At 43.6% G+C, this 20580-nt stretch overlaps 1 protein-coding gene across 17 annotated transcripts in view; it reads left to right on the top strand.

Annotated features, from left to right (window-relative positions):
* Positions 1–20580, top strand: part of LOC109905296 (LIM and calponin homology domains-containing protein 1) — a 142728-nt gene that overhangs the window by 103169 nt on the left and 18979 nt on the right. For 12 of the 17 annotated variants that reach the window (XM_031790277.1, XM_031790275.1, XM_031790274.1 and 9 more), the window contains 3 exons: positions 2673–2967; positions 12571–12996; positions 14413–14451. In XM_031790277.1, the coding sequence (XP_031646137.1) occupies positions 2673–2967; positions 12571–12996; positions 14413–14451 (760 nt within the window). The remainder of the gene's footprint in view (positions 1–2672; positions 2968–12570; positions 12997–14412; positions 14452–20580) is intronic. The other 5 variants (XM_031790284.1, XM_031790283.1, XM_031790279.1 and 2 more) reach the window with 2 other exon arrangements.

Below are 20580 nucleotides of genomic sequence, written 5' to 3'. Positions count from 1 at the left end.
ATTATCTTGCCGTTGATGGTTTTCGCCTTTGAGTTGTCTTGCTGAAATATTCTTACTCATTCAAATGACTGCTCGACTTGTTGACTGCTCGATCCACACAGCAGACATTGTGGGCCAGGTTAGGAATGTTGTGTTGCACGTGTAGCGCAACATTTTACGTGGCGTCATTACGTCATGTACCTACATTATATAGGTATGCACGTCAGCTTTGACATCGGTTTGCACGTCGACGTTAAACTAGACATCGGGCCGATACCGATGATGGCATTTTTAGCTAATATCGGACGATTCACCGATATATCATGCATCCCTACTTTACAGTGTATGGTACCATGGTGCACACATGTTAACAGTAGACCACATGTCAGTCAATATGGGCTGCATGCATGAGTGGCACCTGCTTCAGTTGAAGCAGTTGAATGGTCAAACGCCTCTACTTTAGAATCAACGGTCAGTTTGAAGCAGAAGTAGCTTGAGGCCTCTTTCTAGCCTAGATCCTACCATAAAGTCAATCTTTGCATCACAAATGGCACCCAATAGTACATTACTTTTGACCAGGATCCATAAGGCTCTCGTCAAAAATAGTGCACTATGTAAGGGGAATAGAGTGCCATTTGGGAAGCAGGGTTATTTGGTTTTCCCCATAGGATACCCCTTTTTGTTTCCAGGTAGAACCCTTTTGGGTTCCATGTAGAACCCTCTGTGGAAATAGTTCTACCTTGAACCCAAAAAGCTTCTTTCTGGAACCAAAAAGGGTTCTTTAAAGGGTTCTCCTATGGGGACAGCCGAAGAACCCTTTTAGGTTCTAGATAGACTTAAACTCTTAGAATAAAAAGTACTAAGTGAACTGGTTGACTCTAGAAGATTCAGTCTCAGCAACAGTGAATGTGACAAACAGAGGAGATTGTGTGCTTGACCTAACCTATCGCACAGAGTGTACGTGGTACTGTGCTCTTTAGGGAAGGGTGGGATACTAGGAACACATGTGGTGAACATATTGGGGAGGAATCTACGTGGTGGAGCAGGGGGGAGACCTTGAGGGATGCGCTTCAGCATGACCAGGTGTTACTGCCGACAGAAAAAGCTGATATTGTGGCAAACATTTTCATCAAATGCATTCTTTTCAACCGTGCGGTGCAATCAAGTGCCTTTGAGTTCGCGAAAGAGTAAACTCTTAAAGATGATTGATATTGTATGTGCTGTCTAATGCCCTTCAAATACTGGTATTCCAACCATTTTTGGTTGATTTATGGTTGCAAGAGCAATGCTAAAGTATCTACCTTAGCCCATAAAAAGTTTACTGTACATTTTTGTTTGAGAAAAGCGGGTAAGGTGCATAGGTGGTTAAAACATTACTTCACTGCTAGACCGGCAAGTCACATTATCATCTAGGCCATGTCCTGGGGGACTCCTGAATGTTCTTTCATTCTGATTCTTGTGGTTTATTTCCTGTTATACAGCCTATGGCTATTTCAGACTCAGAGCTCTTAAAGGGACAATCTAGAAGATGTCTTGCTGTTCAATTGTCCATTTTAGTGAGGATATATAACCATTAGGATGTTTCTAGCTTACCTGGGACTACTTTCAGTAACATCTGTCCAATTTCAGAGGTCAGTGATTGGATAGCATAATTGAAATGAAAAACCAATGAAAGTGGCCCGATTGTGAAACACTAGCTAGGTTTCCATCCAATTTGAGACAGATTATTAGACAAATTAATTCATGTTAATTCTTGTTTCCATCGAAACTGACTTTATGTACACTACGTGATGACGTGGTGCACATAACAAACACTTTTGCGCTAAAATTATCATGTACTGAATAAAAAAACTAATTCAATGCGTTTCCATTGCATTTTCCATTCTATCAATGGGTTTGTCAGACAAACTGTTGCGATAAAAATGGCAAATGTGTGCATGCTCTCTAAACAACAGTTCGCTGATTAAGTTGACAGGTTAGGTGAGATGGATAAGAGCTAGATCATTCTTATTTGTTCATTGGCAGCATGATCATCATGTCACTAGCATACAAATGAAGACCCTCAATATTTAATGGAAAGTACTTTCACCATCCTGTCATGTTCATCATAATTGATTTCATCTGTAGCCTAATAAACGGTGCATGCTTTTTCAAGTCATAGTCGGACGACAACACGACATAGCATCGCGCGACTGCAAATTTACCTCGACATGGTTAATCTATCAACATTAAATGGTTTCCACCGCAATTTGTCGCATAATTCATTTTACCGACACAAAAAGATACTACCTTGTCAAACGGACAGATTGTCTATCAACATTTCTGAAATTGTACAGACACTTCCTGTTTCCATCATAGCTGTTGTGTTTTTTGTCGTTGTTGACAGTATGACTTTACCCGCCTAAAAACTGTTTATGGAAATATGCTTACTGATGTAGAATTTTAAAAACCTAAGCAGTTATTTCTCTTTTTGCTTTCTGTTTTGTCTCTATCTCCCCCCTCTTTCTCTATTGTTTCTCTTTTTTCTTTCTCTTTCTCTCTCTCTCTCTCTCTCTCTCTCTCTCTCTCTCTCTCTCTCACACGCACGCTCTCACGGGGGTGGGCCAAGGTTTCATGGTGGTTTTAAGCAAATGAGAAGGTCTCAATGAAGACGGATCAAAAGTCAAAGTCTCTCCCTCTCTTGCACCCACCAGGCCGCGGCAGCGACTCAGAGTCCGACGTCGGACCCCACGGGGGCAGGAAGCTGCCGGACGTGCGCAAGGATGACATGCTGGCACGGCGGACCTCGGTGAGCGAGCCCAGAGTGATGGTGCCCTTCAACCAGTACCTGCCTAACAAGAGCAATGCCAGTGGCTACATGCCCACACCGCTGCGCCGGAAGAGGGGTGACCGTGAGGGTCGGGAGGAGGACGGTGGCCGAGTGGGCGGGGGCGGCCGCAAGAGCTGGAGTACCGCCACCTCGCCCATAGGAAGCAATAGACCCTTCAGGTGAGCATTGAGGATGCAGTTGTAGTAGTGGTAGAAGTGATAGATTGAAGGCTAGGTAGTAGGCTCTGTCCCAATATCCACAAGCAATGTATTGGATTCTAAGTGGAATGCTAGTATGGATATTGAATCATAGCCATGGTGTAATTTGTTAAATGTGTTGTTGGCACTGTTTCCTCCGTGGGGAACTTTTACTGACCTGTAACACCTGCTACACTTTGACAGAACAATATAGACAGACCCAAGCCAATAGATAGTGTGAGGGGTTATTTCAATAGCAGTAGAAGGTCATCACTATCTATATGCTGGTTATAAATATTTGTCATACAGTATATTGAGAAAGTATTGTTCACTAAAGTGATAACCGTTTTCAATCAATCCAAACGTTAGCCCAAAATGTTCACGCTAACAGCACTTTCTTTGGTACCATCGAGACAAAGCAAACTCACTTATTCTTTCTTTTCTAGAAGTGTCTAGCTTCTATACGTATCACCGATATGTTGTTTCTTCCACCAGCCCTGACACAGCACTTTAAATCAGCTACCTCCAGCCAATTTTCCTTCATATTGTAATTCCCCCATTGCACAAGGGAGACTGGGAATGTCCTGTCTGATGTGGAACACGCATGTTTAAGAAAAGGAAAAATAGAAAGTGTATATAGTGGTGGCATGAAGGGATGGGCTGATGGAGACCAGATGTGTGTTTGGATTGGCCGAGACTGAAGCACTGAGAGAAAAGCCAGCAACTGGCGAGGCATTTTGCTATTCAGACACAAATAGGTGACTACTAAAATGTGTGACCGATTTTTGCTACTATATGACTCTGTTGACAGAGTATTGAGGTTTTCATGAAACAAACATCTGTCTTGTTCCGCTCATCTTGTAATATTTCATTAGATGGCAAAAAAATATGTGTGTGTGTGTATGTGTGCGTGCTTGTGTGTGTGTGTGCGTGCACATATGTGCATAAGCTTGCATTGTGCACACACACTTGTACAGTCAAACATTTGGACACACCTACTCTTTCAAAGGTTTTTTATTTATTTGTACTATTTTCGACATTGTAGGATAATAGTGAAGACATAAACTATGAATATGGAATCATGTAGTAACCAAAAAAGTGTTAAACAAATCTAAATATATTTTATATTTGAGATTCTTCAACATAGACACCCTTTGCCTTGAGGACAGCTTTGCACACTCTTGGCATTCTCTCAATCAGATTGATGAGGTAGTCACCTGGAATGCCTTTCAATTAACAGGTGTGCCTTGTTAAAAGTTCATTTGTGCAATTTATTTCCTTCTTAATGCGTTTGAGCCAATCAGTTGTGTTGTGACAAGGTACGGGTAGTGTACAGAAGAACCCTATTTGGTAAAACACAAAGTACATATTATGGCGAGAACAGAACAAATAAGCAAAGAGAAACGACAGCCCCTCATTACTTTAAGAAATGAAGGTCAATCAATCCGAAACATTTCAAGAACTTTGAAAGTTTCTTCAAGTGCAGTTGCAAAAACCATCAAGGGCTATGATGAAACTGGCTCGCATGAGGACCGCCACAGGAAAGGAAGACCCTGAGTTACCTCTGCTGCAGAGAATAAGTTCATTAGAGTTACCAGCCTCAGAAATTGCAGCCAAAATAAATGCTCCACAGAGTTCAAGTAACAGACACATCTCAACATCAACTGTTCAGAGGAGACTGCATGAAACAGGCCTTCATGGGTGAATTGCAGCAAAGATCCACCGCTAAAGGACACCAATAATAAGAAGATACTTGCATGGGCCAAGAAACACGAGCAATGGACATTAAACCGGTGGATATCTGTCCTTTAGACTGAGTCCAAATTTGAGATTTTGGGTTCCAACCGCCTTGACTTTGAGACGCAGAGTAGGTGAACGGATGATCTATGCATGTGTGGTTCCCACCCTGAAGCATGGAGGAGGTGTGATGGCAGGGGGGTGCTTTGCTGGTGACACTGCCAGTGATTTATTTAGAATTCAAGGCACACTTAACCAGCATGGCTACCACAGCATTCTGCAGCGATACGCCATCTGGTTTGTGCTTAGTGGGACTATCATTTTTAAGAACAGTGACCCAACACACCTCCAGGCTGTGTAAGGGCTATTTGACCAAGAAGGATAGTGATGGAGTGCTGCATCAGATGACCTGGACTCCACAATCATCTGACCTCAACCCAATTGAGATAGTTTGGCATGAGTTGAACTGCAGAGTGAAGGAAAAGCAGCCAACAAGTGCTCAGCACAAAGTTTTCAGCTCCTTCAGCACTGTTGGAAAAACATTGCAGGTGAAGCTGGTTGAGAGAATGCCAAGAGTGTACAAAGCTGTCATCAAGGCAAAGGGTGGCTACTTTGAAGAATCTGAAATGTAAAATATATTTGGATTTGTTTACCACTTTTTTGGTTACTCCATGATTCCATATGTGTTATTTCATAGTTTTGATGTCTTCACTATTATTCTACAATGTAAAAAATAGTTTAAAAAAAAATAAAACCCTTGATTGAGTAGTTGTGTCCAAACTTTTGACTGGTATTGTACGTACGAGTGTGTGTATGTGTGTGCGTGTGCATGTGTGTGTATATTTATTTACGCTAGACATCACCTACTAAATTGGGCCTTTGCTCCTGTATCTGACCTTGTTGACATGGCTTGGTTTGATATTAATCTCATTAGTTTAAACCTGACTTTTGCCATAACACCTACACACCACTCTCACACCGATGATACAGGCTTCTCAATAAGGAGGAGGGATGACCTTCTTCGAGCCCGGAAGCATTCAGCAGAAATCATCTTTCCTCTACGTGTGTGTGTCTGTTTTTCTGTGCAAGGTTGAAATTGGAAAGAGTTAAACCTGTCAGTTGAAGTGAATAAGGCACGTGTGTGTGTGTGTGTGTGTGTGTGTGTGTGTGTGTGTGTGTGTGTGTGTGTGTGTGTGTGTGTGTGTGTGTGTGTGTGTGTGTGTGTGTGTGTGTGTGTGTGTGTGTATCGGTGCACATAAGTCTAAACCTGCATGTGGGTGTGTAAGGTCACACCATACCTATCTGAGTACGTCCATGACTACTATATGTGTCCATTTGTCAGTGTGTTCTTGTGCGAGTGTGTATTTGTGCTTGCGCTTGCATGACATCATGAGATTGGCCTGAGCTACTTATTGAGGTCACCGGGTCCCTGACTGACCAATACTGACCAGTACATTATCCTTCGTTCAGCTGGGGTTCTGTTTTTCAGTGACTGTTCAAATGATTTGAGATTGTGTCATTATCACGTGTGATGTTTGTTTTTGTTTTCTTCTTTCTTTGCTCCTCCTCCTTTTCCCCCCTTTCCCACCGGGCATGTTTCCATTGGTGTGTTGGGGTTTCTATTTACTACTCCCATTGTCGTTGTCCACATGACCACACTCTGTGGCTGGCTTTCGTGGTAACGGCTGTGTGTTTCGCGTATGTGTTGTGGCTTTGGTTTGTGCTATGCTGTGTCGTACCACCTGTGTCGTGGTTGCATGTTGGTGTTGTTGGGATTGCCCTTTGTGTGTGTGTGTGCGTGCGTGTGTGTGTGTGCGTGTGTGTGTATAACAGTCCGACTGAACTCCCCACCCTAGAAGTACCCCCAGTTGTAGCCACTATAGAGTCCCCATCCCCCAAGCTCCAAGCCCAAACCCTTCCCAAACCACAGAATCAGTCAGAAGAGGAACACGAGGAAGAAGAGAAGGAGGAAGAAATGGAGGGGAGGAAAGAGGAGGAAGGGAAGCTGTCTCCGGCATGCACTTGGTGGCAGGAGTGGAAGGAGAGGGAGGAGGAATATGAACGTCACCCCTACAACCCCCCTCATCGCTCACAGACCCCCACACTCACCCACGGGGAGACGGCTATACACCTGACTGGGACTGCTGAGCAAAGGTGCCAATCACAGTATGCCCTAACCCCTGAAGCCTAAATCCTACCCCTTGTCCCAACCCAACAACCCCCAGGCAAAAGCGTTTCCATTTAATAACCCCCTCAACCCAAAAATCCCCAGACAAGAGACTTTCCCTTAAAGATGCTATTGGCTCATCAAGCCACGGTTCCAATGACCCCAACTTAACTAAACCTTTGCCCCAATCTTAGAACATTTTAAAGCTTACACTGTTTTGGTGAGGACACCTTTAAACATGCCCTTGCAGACACTTAAGTCTTGCAGACAACTATTTACACAAACTCTGAGGGATTCAGTAAACTGTTTCGTAAGAGTTTAACTTTGCCTGTTATTTTTTGACACAGACATGACTGATGCTCATTTGGGCCCATTTGTGAGTTGAATTTGGATCCACTCTATGGATATGTCTGCTCTCTCTGGCCTCACTGATATCTGAAAACCTGGCTTGTCACTATTTTGGCTGACTAACAACACTCTAAAGTGGAAATATGACTTGTGTATAGGGCATGTTCCAAGTCTTGTGTCTTAAATGGCATCCTATTTCTGATATAGTGCAGTAACAGGCTCTGGTCAAAAGTAGTGCACTATATAGGGAGCATGGTGCCATTTAGAACGCACAAAAATAGTTATTCTGGGGATGTCCGAGGAGCTTTCCAAACATAAGCTTTGCTGTGGTGCACTGCTTTTGTTGGTGTTGGACACACAGCTGCCCTCTCGTTCCATGTGAAAACCAAGCCCAGACGTTCGTGGTTTCGATGTTTGCCAGGAGTCTGCTGTTTGCGATGTTTGTGGTCTTCTTTATTTTGGACGAGTCTCCCTATGTGTTTCTGGCAGATCTATTGACATACACTAACTGGTCAAAGGTTTTAGAACACCTACTCATTCAAGGGTTTTTCTTTATTTTTACTATTGTAGAATAATAGTGAAGACATCAAAACTATGAAATAACGCACATGGAATCATGTACTAACCAAAAAAAGTGTTAAACAAATCAAAATATATTTTATATTTGAGATTCTTCAAATAGCCACCCTTTGCCTTGGTCACAGCTTTGCACACGCTTGGCATTCTCTCAACCAGCTTCATGATGTAGTCACCTGGAATGCATTTCAATTAACAGGTGTGCCTTGTCAAAAGTTCATTTGTGGAATTTATTTCCTTCTTAATGCGTTTGAGCCAATCAGATGTGTTGTGACAAGGAAGGGGGGGGAATACTGTTGTTTGTCTATTGTTGTGACTTAGGTGAAGATCAGATCTAATTTTATGACCAATTTATGCAGAAATCCAGATAATTCCAAAGGCTTCACATATTTTTTCCTAAGGGTTGGTGTCCATTAGTTTACTACAATTATGGGAGGGGTGGTAGGGTTAGGGAAAGTAATGAAGGAATATATATATACAGTGCCTTGCGAAAGTATTCGGCCCCCTTGAACTTTGCGACCTTTTGCCACATTTCAGGCTTCAAACATAAAGATATAAAACTGTATTTTTTTGTGAAGAATCAACAACAAGTGGGACACAATCATGAAGTGGAACGACATTTATTGGATATTTCAAACTTTTTTAACAAATCAAAAACTGAAAAATTGGGCGTGCAAAATTATTCAATTAATACTTTGTAGCGCCACCTTTTGCTGTGATTACAGCTGTAAGTCGCTTGGGGTATGTCTCTATCAGTTTTGCACATCGAGAGACTGACATTTTTTCCCATTCCTCCTTGCAAAACAGCTCGAGCTCAGTGAGGTTGGATGGAGAGCATTTGTGAACAGCAGTTTTCAGTTCTTTCCACAGATTCTCGATTGGATTCAGGTCTGGACTTTGACTTGGCCATTCTAACACCTGGATATGTTTATTTTTGAACCATTCCATTGTAGATTTTGCTTTATGTTTTGGATCATTGTCTTGTTGGAAGACAAATCTCCGTCCCAGTCTCAGGTCTTTTGCAGACTCCATCAGGTTTTCTTCCAGAATGGTCCTGTATTTGGCTCCATCCATCTTCCCATCAATTTTAACCATCTTCCCTGTCCCTGCTGAAGAAAAGCAGGCCCAAACCATGATGCTGCCACCACCATGTTTGACAGTGGGGATGTTGTGTTCAGGGTGATGAGCTGTGTTGCTTTTACGCCAAACATAACGTTTTGCATTGTTGCCAAAAAGTTCAATTTTGGTTTCATCTGACCAGAGCACCTTCTTCCACATGTTTGGTGTGTCTCCCAGGTGGCTTGTGGCAAACTTTAAACAACACTTTTATGGATATCTAAAGAAATGGCTTTCTTCTTGCCACTCTTCCATAAAGGCCAGATTTGTGCAATATACGACTGATTGTTGTCCTATGGACAGAGTCTCCCACCTCAGCTGTAGATCTCTGCAGTTCATCCAGAGGTGATCATGGGCCTCTTGGCTGCATCTCTGATCAGTCTTCTCCTTGTATGAGCTGAAAGTTTAGAGGGACGGCCAGGTCTTGGTAGATTTGCAGTGGTCTGATACTCCTTCCATTTCAATATTATCGCTTGCACAGTGCTCCTTGGGATGTTTAAAGCTTGGGAAATCTTTTTGTATCCAAATCCGGCTTTAAACTTCTTCACAACAGTATCTCGGACCTGCCTGGTGTGTTCCTTGTTCTTCATGATGCTCTCTGCGCTTTTAATGGACCTCTGAGACTATCACAGTGCAGGTGCATTTATACGGAGACTTGATTAGACACAGGTGGATTGTATTTATCATCATTAGTCATTTAGGTCAACATTGGATCATTCAGACATTCTCACTGAACTTCTGGAGAGAGTTTGCTGCACTGAAAGTAAAGGGGCTGAATAATTTTGCACGCCCAATTTTTCAGTTTTTGATTTGTTAAAAAAGTTTGAAATATCCAATAAATGTCGTTCCACCTCATGATTGTGTCCCACTTGTTGTTGATTCTTCACAAAAAAATACAGTTTTATATCTTTATGTTTGAAGCCTGAAATGTGGCAAAAGGTCGCAAAGTTCAAGGGGGCCGAATACTTTCGCAAGGCACTGTATACACTGCTCAAAAAAATAAAGGGAACACTTAAACAACACAATGTAACTCCAAGTCAATCACACTTCTGTGAAATCAAACTGTCCACTTAGGAAGCAACACTGATTGACAATAAATTTCACATGCTGTTGTGCAAATGGAATAGACAACAGGTGGAAATTATAGGCAATTAGCAAGACAACCTCAATAAAGGAGTGGTTCTGCAGGTGGTGACCACAGACCACTTCTCAGTTCCTATGCTTCCTGGCTGATGTTTTGGTCACTTTTGAATGCTGGCGGTGCTTTCACTCTAGTGGTAGCATGAGACGGAGTCTACAACCCACACAAGTGGCTCAGGTAATGCAGCTCATCCAGGATGGCACATCAATGCGAGCTGTGGAAAGAAGGTATGCTGTGTCTGTCAGCGTAGTGTCCAGAGCATGGAGGTGCTACCAGGAGACAGGCCAGTACATCAGGAGATGTGGAGGAGGGCAACAACCCAGCAACAGGCCCGCTACCTCCGCCTTTGTGCAAGGAGGAGCAGGAGGAGCACTGCCAGAACCCTGCAAAATGACCTCCAGCAGGCCACAAATGTGCATGTGTCTGCTCAAACGGTCAGAAACAGACTCCATGAGGGTGGTATGAGGGCCTGACGTCCACAGGTGGGGGTTGTGCTTACAGCCCAACACCGTGCAGGATGTTTGGCATTTGCCAGAGAACACCAAGATTGGCAAATTCACCACTGGCGCCCTGTGCTCTTCACAGATGAAAGCAGGTTCACACTGAGCACCTGTGACAGACATGACAGAGTCTGGAGACGCCGTGGAGAACGTTCTGCTGCCTGCAACATCCTCCAGCATGACCAGTTTGGCGGTGGGTCAGTCATGGTGTGGGGTGGCATTTCTTTGGGGGGCCGCACAGCCCTCCATGTGCTCGCAAGAGGTAGCCTGACTGCCATTAGGTACCGAGATGAGATCCTCAGACCCCTTGTGAGACCATATGCTGGTGCGGTTGGCCCTGGGTTCCTCCTAATGCAAGACAATGCTAGACCTCATGTGGCTGGAGTGTGTCAGCAGTTCCTGCAAGAGGAAGGCATTGATGCTATGGACTGGCCAGCCCGTTCCCCAGACCTGAATCCAATTGAGCACATCTGGGACATCATGTCTCGATCCATCCACCAACGCCACATTGCACCACAGACTGTCCAGGAGTTGGCGGATGCTTTAGTCCAGGTCTGGGAGGAGATCCCTCATTTTGACTTGTTTTAAGGACATTACATCAAAGTTGGATCAGCCTGTAGTGTGGTTTTCCACTTTAATTTTGAGTGTGACTCCAAATCCAGACCTCCATGGGTTGATAAATTTGATTTCCATTGATAATTTTTGTGTGATTTTGTTGTCAGCACATTCAACTATGTAAAGAAAAAAGTATTTAATAAGAATATTTCATTCATTCAGATCTAGGATGTGTTATTTTAGTGTTCCCTTAATTTTTTTGAGCAGTGTATATTACAAATATATATACTACTTGGAGAAAAAAAAAATATATATATATATATGGTGGATTGGAAATTATGCAGACATTTACATTAATAGAAGCCACAATCTACTTGAAATATTAAAGCTGAACCCCCTAATTTTTTATTTTTTTAAGGACTGTTCTATAGATTACATTTTGTGAAAATCCCCCAAATCATGGTGTTTTTGGCCTGGGTTTCGTGAGTAATCACTCATGTGGTCCTTAGAATGTATCTTTGGGGTTTACCAGAGCAGCTTAGATATAGCCAATACTTTCTTTGTGAGTCAATACAGTTTTTTTCTGCTTTCGTTCACAAACCTATGTTACCACATCTAATGTCTCACTGGGCGAAAACTGTTTGAATCAACATTGTTTCCATGTCATTTTCACCCAACTTTGAACCTAAATCCAATGACATGGTGCCATTTTTTGTTGATTTCACGTTGAATCGAGGTTGGCAACTTATGTTGGCAACTCAACCAAATGTAAATCAAAACTAGATGTTGAACTGACATCTGTGCCCAGTGGGGTGAGTTCCGAGACAATGCCAAGGTCTTTATATTATGACCAGGGATAGGCACGGCTAATCGAATATCCGGATATCAAAGCAATATCTTTGATTACTTGAGTGTGTGTTCATTTGTGGAGAGAAATAAATGGTAGGCCTGTTTTGAAAATGCTTTGTTATAAATTAAATTACACAATCCTTGGGACATTGTTACCTACAAGAATATACAATGACATTTGCAATACTTAATTTGATTAAACCAACTTTGAATGTACTGTGTTGAGCTACTGCTGCGCATTTAGAGCTCTGGTCTGCCCTGACATCGGTATGCTATTTTCCCCACTTCAGATATCAATTACAGACACACACCAAACAGAGTTTCCACAAAACCTGACACAGATCAATGCAAAACACTCACCAGAAAACCTTTTTGTAACAGAATCAGTTCTATCGTGGTGAAAATCAGACATCTCTTTCACTGTTCTTTTTAGCCAAAACCAAAGGAGGAAAGCAACATTCTGCTGTTTTAAAATAACTTTGAATATCCAGATATCCCCAAAAATGTAATGATATTATTTGAATAGTGAAATAATGTCAAATGGCCTTCCTTAATTACAACCTTGGTCAATGCTAACCAAACCACTCTCTCAGCAGTACCCCCGCCCGCTCATGCTCCGAGGAACTATACCGCCTGTCGTCCCTGACAACCAGCCCCATGACGACCTCGATCATCGTGACGAGCCCCCCCAGCGCCGGGGCCAGCCCGGAAACAACCAGGAAGTTCCCTCCCATGATGGACAGGGAGGAGGCAGGTCCAAAGAAGGTGGGGTTGGCTATATCCCTGGCGACAGACACCGGGAGGAACAACGACATGTGGGCTCGCCACGCCCTTACCTCGCCAAAACACAGCAGCACTACCGGTCCAAGCCAGTTCCTGCCCGTTCCTGCAGCCAGGGCAACCACCACACTGATGGTCGCCTGCCAGGGTCACATGGGCAAGTCGGAGGTTGAAGGTCGCGAGGGAGACAAACCGGCGGTGGCGAGACGTCCATCTTGGCTCGACGATGACCTCCAGCCAATGTGAGCCTGTCGTCCATCGACTAGGATTGAGTGACCGATACGAAATTCTCTGTTGTCTAAGAGAGGAGCATCACACCTTAATGGCCATAACTTATTGGGTTTCTCCCGGCCTACACAGATCAGATACTGGGAACTACATTACCCATGATCTTTCAGAAGACATTTAGAAATCCTGCTTCGTAAGCATGCGGCCGTGACCTCGAGCAGTGATGCACACCTCTGGATGGCATATGTGAAGATTGCATGACCTTTCGCAAGTGGCAGAATTAGATCATTTCGGCTGCTTTGACCCGAGCAGGCTAAGGAAAGAGTTTAAAGTCTGAATGAAGTGTGTTGCTTTTGGATGCATGGAAGCTAATACTTTCTTTTTAGTATTTGATTTGTTCATTCGTGTTTTTATATTTTTGAGCATGTGAGCAAGACATGACGGTGACCTGTCATAGATGTGACCTTTTAATAACCTTGCATGATGGCCTTTGACATTGACCTTTTCCAATACACACTGTTTGAAGCAACTCCCTCAAAAACGACACTGGTAGTAGTAGAAAATCTCTTTTCACTCTCTGTATGGCAGACATGACAAATACATACAGCCCATTAAACAATATATTTGCTTTCCATTTCATAAGACCTCTCTTCACTGGGTCTCCTGCTTTCTTGTGGCCAGTCTTAATAGGACCACAAGCCACATTTTCACTCACACCCTTCCCAACATCAGAAATCCAGCTTTAAAAGCTCTCTGTGACCCTAGAACTTAATCCCAAACCCGGTTAGCCCAAACCGCCTATTTGGGTATCGTGGTCGCAAAAGTTGACGAACCCCAGCTTTGAAGATGGGTTATGAGCAGGCTAATAAAAGATGCATGCTTTGATTGATAGTTTTGTTTTAGACTGCGCCATGAGATCATTTCCATCTGCGCCACACAATATGCTGTAGAGGCCTATATTAGTGCAGTGAATTCAGTGGTTTTTCTCCCAAGCTGGCTGTATTTTTGACTAGAGCGCCACCTTGTGTTCAAATGGACACTTTTTATTAACTTGGATCCGCAGATCTTGTTGTCTTAAATGTTTTGCCATTTAAGACAGCAATTACTGACTTTTAAATAACACTAAACCTACCGTATCTCATTAAGCATGCACGCTCGTTTTCTAAGAACTCATACTGTTGTCAACGGTAACCCACACAAGTACATTAAGCCTAGAGATGTTTTTAACACGCCCCCCTATGTTCCATCACACTTTTTTTTGTTATACTATTCTCATGTCTGTATATATTGCATTGTGTAGTTGTGGGCTCGTGTCTGTATATATTGCATTGTGTAGTTGTGGGCTCGTGTCTGTATATATTGCATTGTGTTGTAATTGTGTGTTTGTTCATTGGTGTTTGTGCTCTTTCTCCATGTCTCTGCTTTCGTAGATTCAGTCACAGAGCTGCTAGTGTATCAGATGACCCAGAGTAAGTGGTTCTTCGTTACCCATCGGACTCACATGCCTGCCCTGCTAAACCACACCTGCTTAGTATGCACAGATCCCTAGAGCGCAACCTCTAGACATTTCTAGTAGATCTGTAAGGAGCTGATAGGTTTAAGCAATATGGTTGAAACTCTGACCTTGTAACTCTGACCTTGTAACCATATTGCACCCATCCGATCCGTTCAGATATACGAGAAGTGGAGCGGGACTAGCGGTTGACTTTCAAATGTATTTCTAACCTGCTTCGCAGTTATCTGCGTGCCTCACGCTCGCACACACAAAAGCAAGCGTTGGAACTCAAGACGTGCCTCACCCGAGTCACTTTGTCTCTTCTATCCTTCAAGGGTCTAATGTGGAATGGGATGTGCCTCTATCGCTCCCCTGTGTCTTGTGGAGAGCTCATAGTCTCGCAAACCCGACCCTAGGCAACAGCAGTGACTAGGGTCCGGTTTCAGTGACGGACTCTTTTGGCGACTTCGCTAAGGGTCAAAAAAAAAAAGACAGACAACTTCAGACAGACAACTCTCCCCCAAAAAATCACAAAACAGACATGCCAGAACATTATGATTTGAAACCAAAGTTTGCAGGCAAAACCTTTTCAGTGGATTTAGTTAAGGTAGTTGACGCAAACGAGCCACTTGGGAAATGCACTCACTTAAAAACAACCTCCTTGATCTCCATCCTGCTAGTTACTATTTTGTATTTTATTCAAGTGGGTAAGGTAGTGACAAAGGCAGAGGACTTAGGTCCTCTCTGCCAAGCTGACGTACTGTTACGTACAGACGTGTGAATCGGGAACGTTAGGAAATGGTGTGAGGCAACATGGATGTCTAGAGAGACGAGAGATCTCACCATATGATGCATGTCGCATACACTCACACATAAGGACATGGACCATCACTGTAACGCCACTGTATGAGGTTCTCACTGTGGTTCTCAAAATAAGACCTGGGTCAAATACTTGCAGAGTATGACTTTGATGCTCTGTGCTATTCTGTATAGATAGGCTTCTATACTGTGTATACAATGAGCACCAATGGTATTGGGGCAGTGAATTTTTTGTTGTTGTTTTGTCTCTCTATCCAGCACTTTGGATTTGAAATGATACAATGAAATCACAGCACTTTTTGTACATAGCTCCCCCATTTTAGGGGACCAAAAGTATTGGGACAAATTCACTTATGTGCATTAAAGTAGTAAAAAGTTAGGTATTTGGTCCCATATTCGCAATGACTATATACAACTGCTCAAAAAAAATAAAGGGAACACTAAAATAACACATCCTAGATCTGAATTAATGAAATATTCTTATTAAATACTTTTTTCTTTACATAGTTGAATGAGCTGACAACAAAATCACACAAAAATTATCAATGGAAATCAAATTTATCAACCCATGGAGGTCTGGATTTGGAGTCACACTCAAAATTCAAGTGGAAAACCACACTTTGATGTAATGTCCTTAAAACAAGTCAAAATGAGGCTCAGTAGTGTGTGTGGCCTCCACGTGCCTGTATGACCTCCCTACAACGCCTGGGAATGCTCTTGATGAGGTGGCGGATAGTCTCCTGAGGGATCTCCTCCCAGACCTGGACTAAAGCATCCGCCAACTTCTGGACAGTCTGTGGTGCAATGTGGCGTTGGTGGATGGATCGAAACATGATGTCCCAGATGTGCTCAATTGGATTCAGGTCTGGGGAACGGGCGGGCCAGTCCATAGCATCAATGCCTTCCTCTTGCAGGAACTGCTGACACACTCCAGCCACATGAGGTCTAGCATTGTCTTGCATTAGGAGGAACCCAGGGCCAACCGCACCAGCATATGGTCTCACAAGGGGTCTGAGGATCTCATCTCGGTACCTAATGGCAGTCAGGCTACCTCTGGCGAGCACATGGAGGGCTGTGCGGCCCCCCAAAGAAATGCCACCCCACACCATGACTGACCCACCGCCAAACCGGTCATGCTGGAGGATGTTGCAGGCAGCAGAACGTTCTCCACGGCGTCTCCAGACTCCAGTCACATCTGTCACATGTGCTCAGTGTGAACCTGCTTTCATCTAAGAAGAGCACAGGGTGCCAGTGGCGAATTTGCCAATCTTGGTGTTCTCTGGCAAATGCCAAACGTCCTGCACGGTGTTGGGCTGTAAGCACAACCCCCACCTGTGGACGTTGGGCCCTCATGGAGTCTGTTTCTGACCGTTTGAGCAGACACATGCACATTTGTGGCCTGCTGGAGGTCATTTTGCAGGGTTCTGGCAGTGCTCCTCCTGCTCCTCCTTGCACAAAGGCAGAGGTAGCGGTCCTGTTGCTGGGTTGTTGCCCTCCTACGGCCTCCTCCACGTCTCCTGGTAGCACCTCCATGCTCTGGACACTACGCTGACAGACACAGCAAACCTTCTTGCCACAGCTCGCATTGATGTGCCATCCTGGATGAGCTGCACTACCTGAGCCACTTGTGTGGGTTGTAGACTCCGTCTCATGCTACCACTAGAGTGAAAGCACCGCCAGCATTCAAAAGTGACCAAAACATCAGCCAGGAAGCATCGGAACTGCAGAACCACTCCTTTATTGGGGTTGTCTTGCTAATTGCCTATAATTTCCACCTGTTGTCTATTCCATTTGCACAACAGCTTGTGAAATTTATTGTCAATCAGTGTTGCTTCCTAAGTGGACAGTTTGATTTCACAGAAGTGTGATTGACTTGGAGTTACATTGTGTTGTTTAAATGTGTTATTTTTTTTGAGCAGTGTATGTACCTTGTGACTCTACAAATGTGTTAGATGCATTTGCTGTTTGTTTTGGTTGTGTTTCAACCAAAACAAAGTGCATTTATACCAATACTTTGTACAAAAAGTGCTGTAATTTCTATACGGTTCAATCTATATGGATTTTAAAAATACCCTCATATTAAAGATTCACTATGCAAGGAATCGCTCCGCCATTTCCTGGTTACTAAAATTCTAATAGTTTGCCTGATTTTAGTTTATGTGAGAGAACAAGCAAGTATAGTGTAGATAATCATTGTAACATCTAAACCGCTGGGTAAGAATGTACTTTCCATAACCAAAAAGATTGTATTCAAATCAAATCAAATCTAATTGTATTGTCACATACACATATTTAGCAGATGCTCCAACAGTGCAGAAGTATCTAACAGTTCACAACAATACACACTAATCTAAAAGTAAAATAATGGAATGAAGAAAGATATAAATACTAGATCGAGCAACGTCGGAGTGGCTTTGACTAAAACACAGTACAATAGAATACAGTATATACATATGAGATGAGTAAAGCAGTATGTAGACATTATTTAAACGTTATTAAAGTGGCCAGTGATTCCAAGTCTATGCATATAGGGCAGCAGCCTCTAAGGTGCAGGGTTATGTAACCGGGTGGGAGCTGGCTAGTGGTGGCTATTTAACAGTCTGATGGCCTTGAGATTAAAGCTGTTTTTCAGTCTCTCTGGCCCAGCTTTGATGCACCTGTACTGACCTCGCCTTCTGGATGATAGCGGGGTGAACAGGCCATGACTAGGGTAGATGATGTCCTTGATGATCTTTTTGGCCTTCCTGTGACATCGGGTGCTGTAGGTGTCCTGGAGGGCAGGTAGTTTTCCCCCGGTGTTGAGTTGAGCAGACCACACGACCCTCTGGAGAGCCCTGCAGTTGCGGGCAGTGCAGTTGCCGTTCCAGGCAGTGATACAGCCCGACAGGATGCGCTCAATTGTGCATATGTAAAGTTTGTGAGGGTTTTAGGGGCCAAGCCAAATTTCTTCAGCCTCCTGAGGTTGAAGAGGCACTGTTGCGTCTTCTTCCCCACACTGTCTGTGTGGGTGGACCGTTTCAGATCGTCAGGGATGTGTACGCAGAGGAACTTGAGGCTTTCCACCTTCTCCACTGCGGTCCTGTCGATGTGGATAGGGGCGTGCTCCGTCTGCTGTTTCCTGAAGCCCACGATCAGCTCCTTTGTTTTGTTGACGTTGAGGGAGAGGTTATTTTCCTGGCACCACTCTCCCAGGGCCCTCACCTCCTCCCCGTAGACTATCTCGTCATTGTTGGTAATCAGGCCTACTACTTTTGTGTTGTCTGCAAACTTGATGAGTGGCCACGCAGTCATGGGTGAACAGGGAGTACAGGAGGGGGCTGAGCATGCACCTTTGTGGGGTCCCTGTGTTGAGGATCAGCAAAGTGGTGTTGTTTCCTACCTTCACCACCTGTGGGTGGCCCATTAGGAAGTCCAGGACCCTGTTGCACAGGGCGGGGTTCAGACCCAGGGCCTCGAGCTTAATTATGAGCTTGGAGGGTACTATGGTGTTGATTGCTGAGCTATAGTCAATGAACAGCATTCTTACATATGTATTCCTTTTGTCCAGATAGGATAGGGCGGTGTGCAGTGCGATGACGATTGCATCGTCTGTGGATCTATTGGGGAGGTATGCAAATTGAAGTGGGTCTAGGGTGTCAGGTAAGGTACAGGTGATATGATCCTTAACTAGCCTCTCAAAGCCCTTCATGATGACAGAGGTGAGTGCTAAGGGCGATAGACATTTAGTTCAGTTACCTTTGCTTTCTTGCGACAGGAACAATGGTGGACATCTTGAAGCAAGTGGGGACAGCAGACTGGGATAGGGAGATATCGAATATGTCCGTAAACACACCAGGGAGCTGGTCTGCGCATGCTCTGAGGACGCGGCTAGGGATGCCATCTGGGGCCAGCAGCCTTACTCACATCAGCCATGGAGAAGGAGAGCCCACAGTCCTTGGCCACTCCACTTTGTCTCTGTACTGATGTTTTGCCTGTTTGATTGTCTTACGGAGGGAATAACTACACTGTTTGTATTCGGCCATATTCCTAGTCACCTTGCCATGGTTAAATGCAGTGGTTCACACTTTTTTTTAATCTCCTACACACTTCCTGATTAACTCAGTCACCGTATCCGTGTATTCATCAATGATATTCTCAGAGGCTACCAGGAACTTTTCCCAATCCGCGTGGTCAAAACAATCATTGAACCATTGATTCCGATTGGTCAGACCAGCGTTGAATAGCCCTTAGCACGGGTACTTCCTGTTTGAGGTCCTGCCTATAGGAAGGGTGGAGCAAGGGTGATCAGATTTGCCTAAGGGAGGTCGGGGGAGGGCCTTGTAAGAATTTCTAAAAGTTGAGTAGCGGTGGTCCAATGTTTTCCCAGCGCGAGTACTACAGCCAATGTGATGGTAGAACTTCGGTAGTGTTTTCCTCAGATTTGCTCTGCTAAAATCCCCAGCTACAATAAGTGCCGCGTCAGGATATGTGGTTTCCAGTTTGCGTAAAGACCAGTGTAGTTCTTTGAGGGCCATCGAAGGTATCAGCTTGAAGGGGGAATATATATTTTCAGCTGTTTGATGCTGGTGTACAAAACCAAAAGTAAAAGACAAAAAAATAAAATAAAAATTATGTTGCAATTTGTAACTTCTTTGGCCAAATTCACATAGAAATATGACTTATAGATCTGTCATTCTCGTTGATAGCAAGTCTAAGAAGTGGTAGATCAGTTCTATGTGGGCTATTTCTATGCTTCCCGTTCTTATGTTTCATTTTTGCATTTTTAACATTCAGTATTGCACACCAGCTTCAAACAGCTTAAAATTCAATATTTTTGGTTATGGAAAATATATTTAGATGGTACAATGATTCTCTACACTATACTTGCTTGATTTGTCACATAAACTGAAATTAGGCGAACCATTAGAATTTTAGCAACCAGGAAAAATGCCGGGTAGCCCCAAAAATTGGCATATTGCCGCTTTAAAGCTGAGAGTCTGCACTTTAAACCTCATAGACATTGTATCATTTCAAATCCAAAAGGTGCTGGAGTACAGAGCCAAAACATCAACAAAAATGTATGACCTCACTGCATGACCTTTTGATGGCATGTTGCTTACTTGTGGTTATAATCTGCCTTTATTCACATTATCTCTGGTGCCTTCTGTTTTGCGTGGTTCACACTATGATACAAACTAATGGATACAGAACAATAATATAATAATATAATATTTGTGGTCGTGCAATGAGATCTATTGTCAGAGTAATAATGAGTTCCTTTTGGGTTCCTTTTGGGTGGACCACT

This window comes from Oncorhynchus kisutch, linkage group LG15, assembly GCF_002021735.2.
Source record: "Oncorhynchus kisutch isolate 150728-3 linkage group LG15, Okis_V2, whole genome shotgun sequence".
Taxonomy (NCBI): domain Eukaryota; kingdom Metazoa; phylum Chordata; class Actinopteri; order Salmoniformes; family Salmonidae; genus Oncorhynchus; species Oncorhynchus kisutch.
The sequence above is the reverse complement of the archived record's forward strand: the minus strand, read 5'-3'. Positions and strand labels throughout refer to the sequence as shown.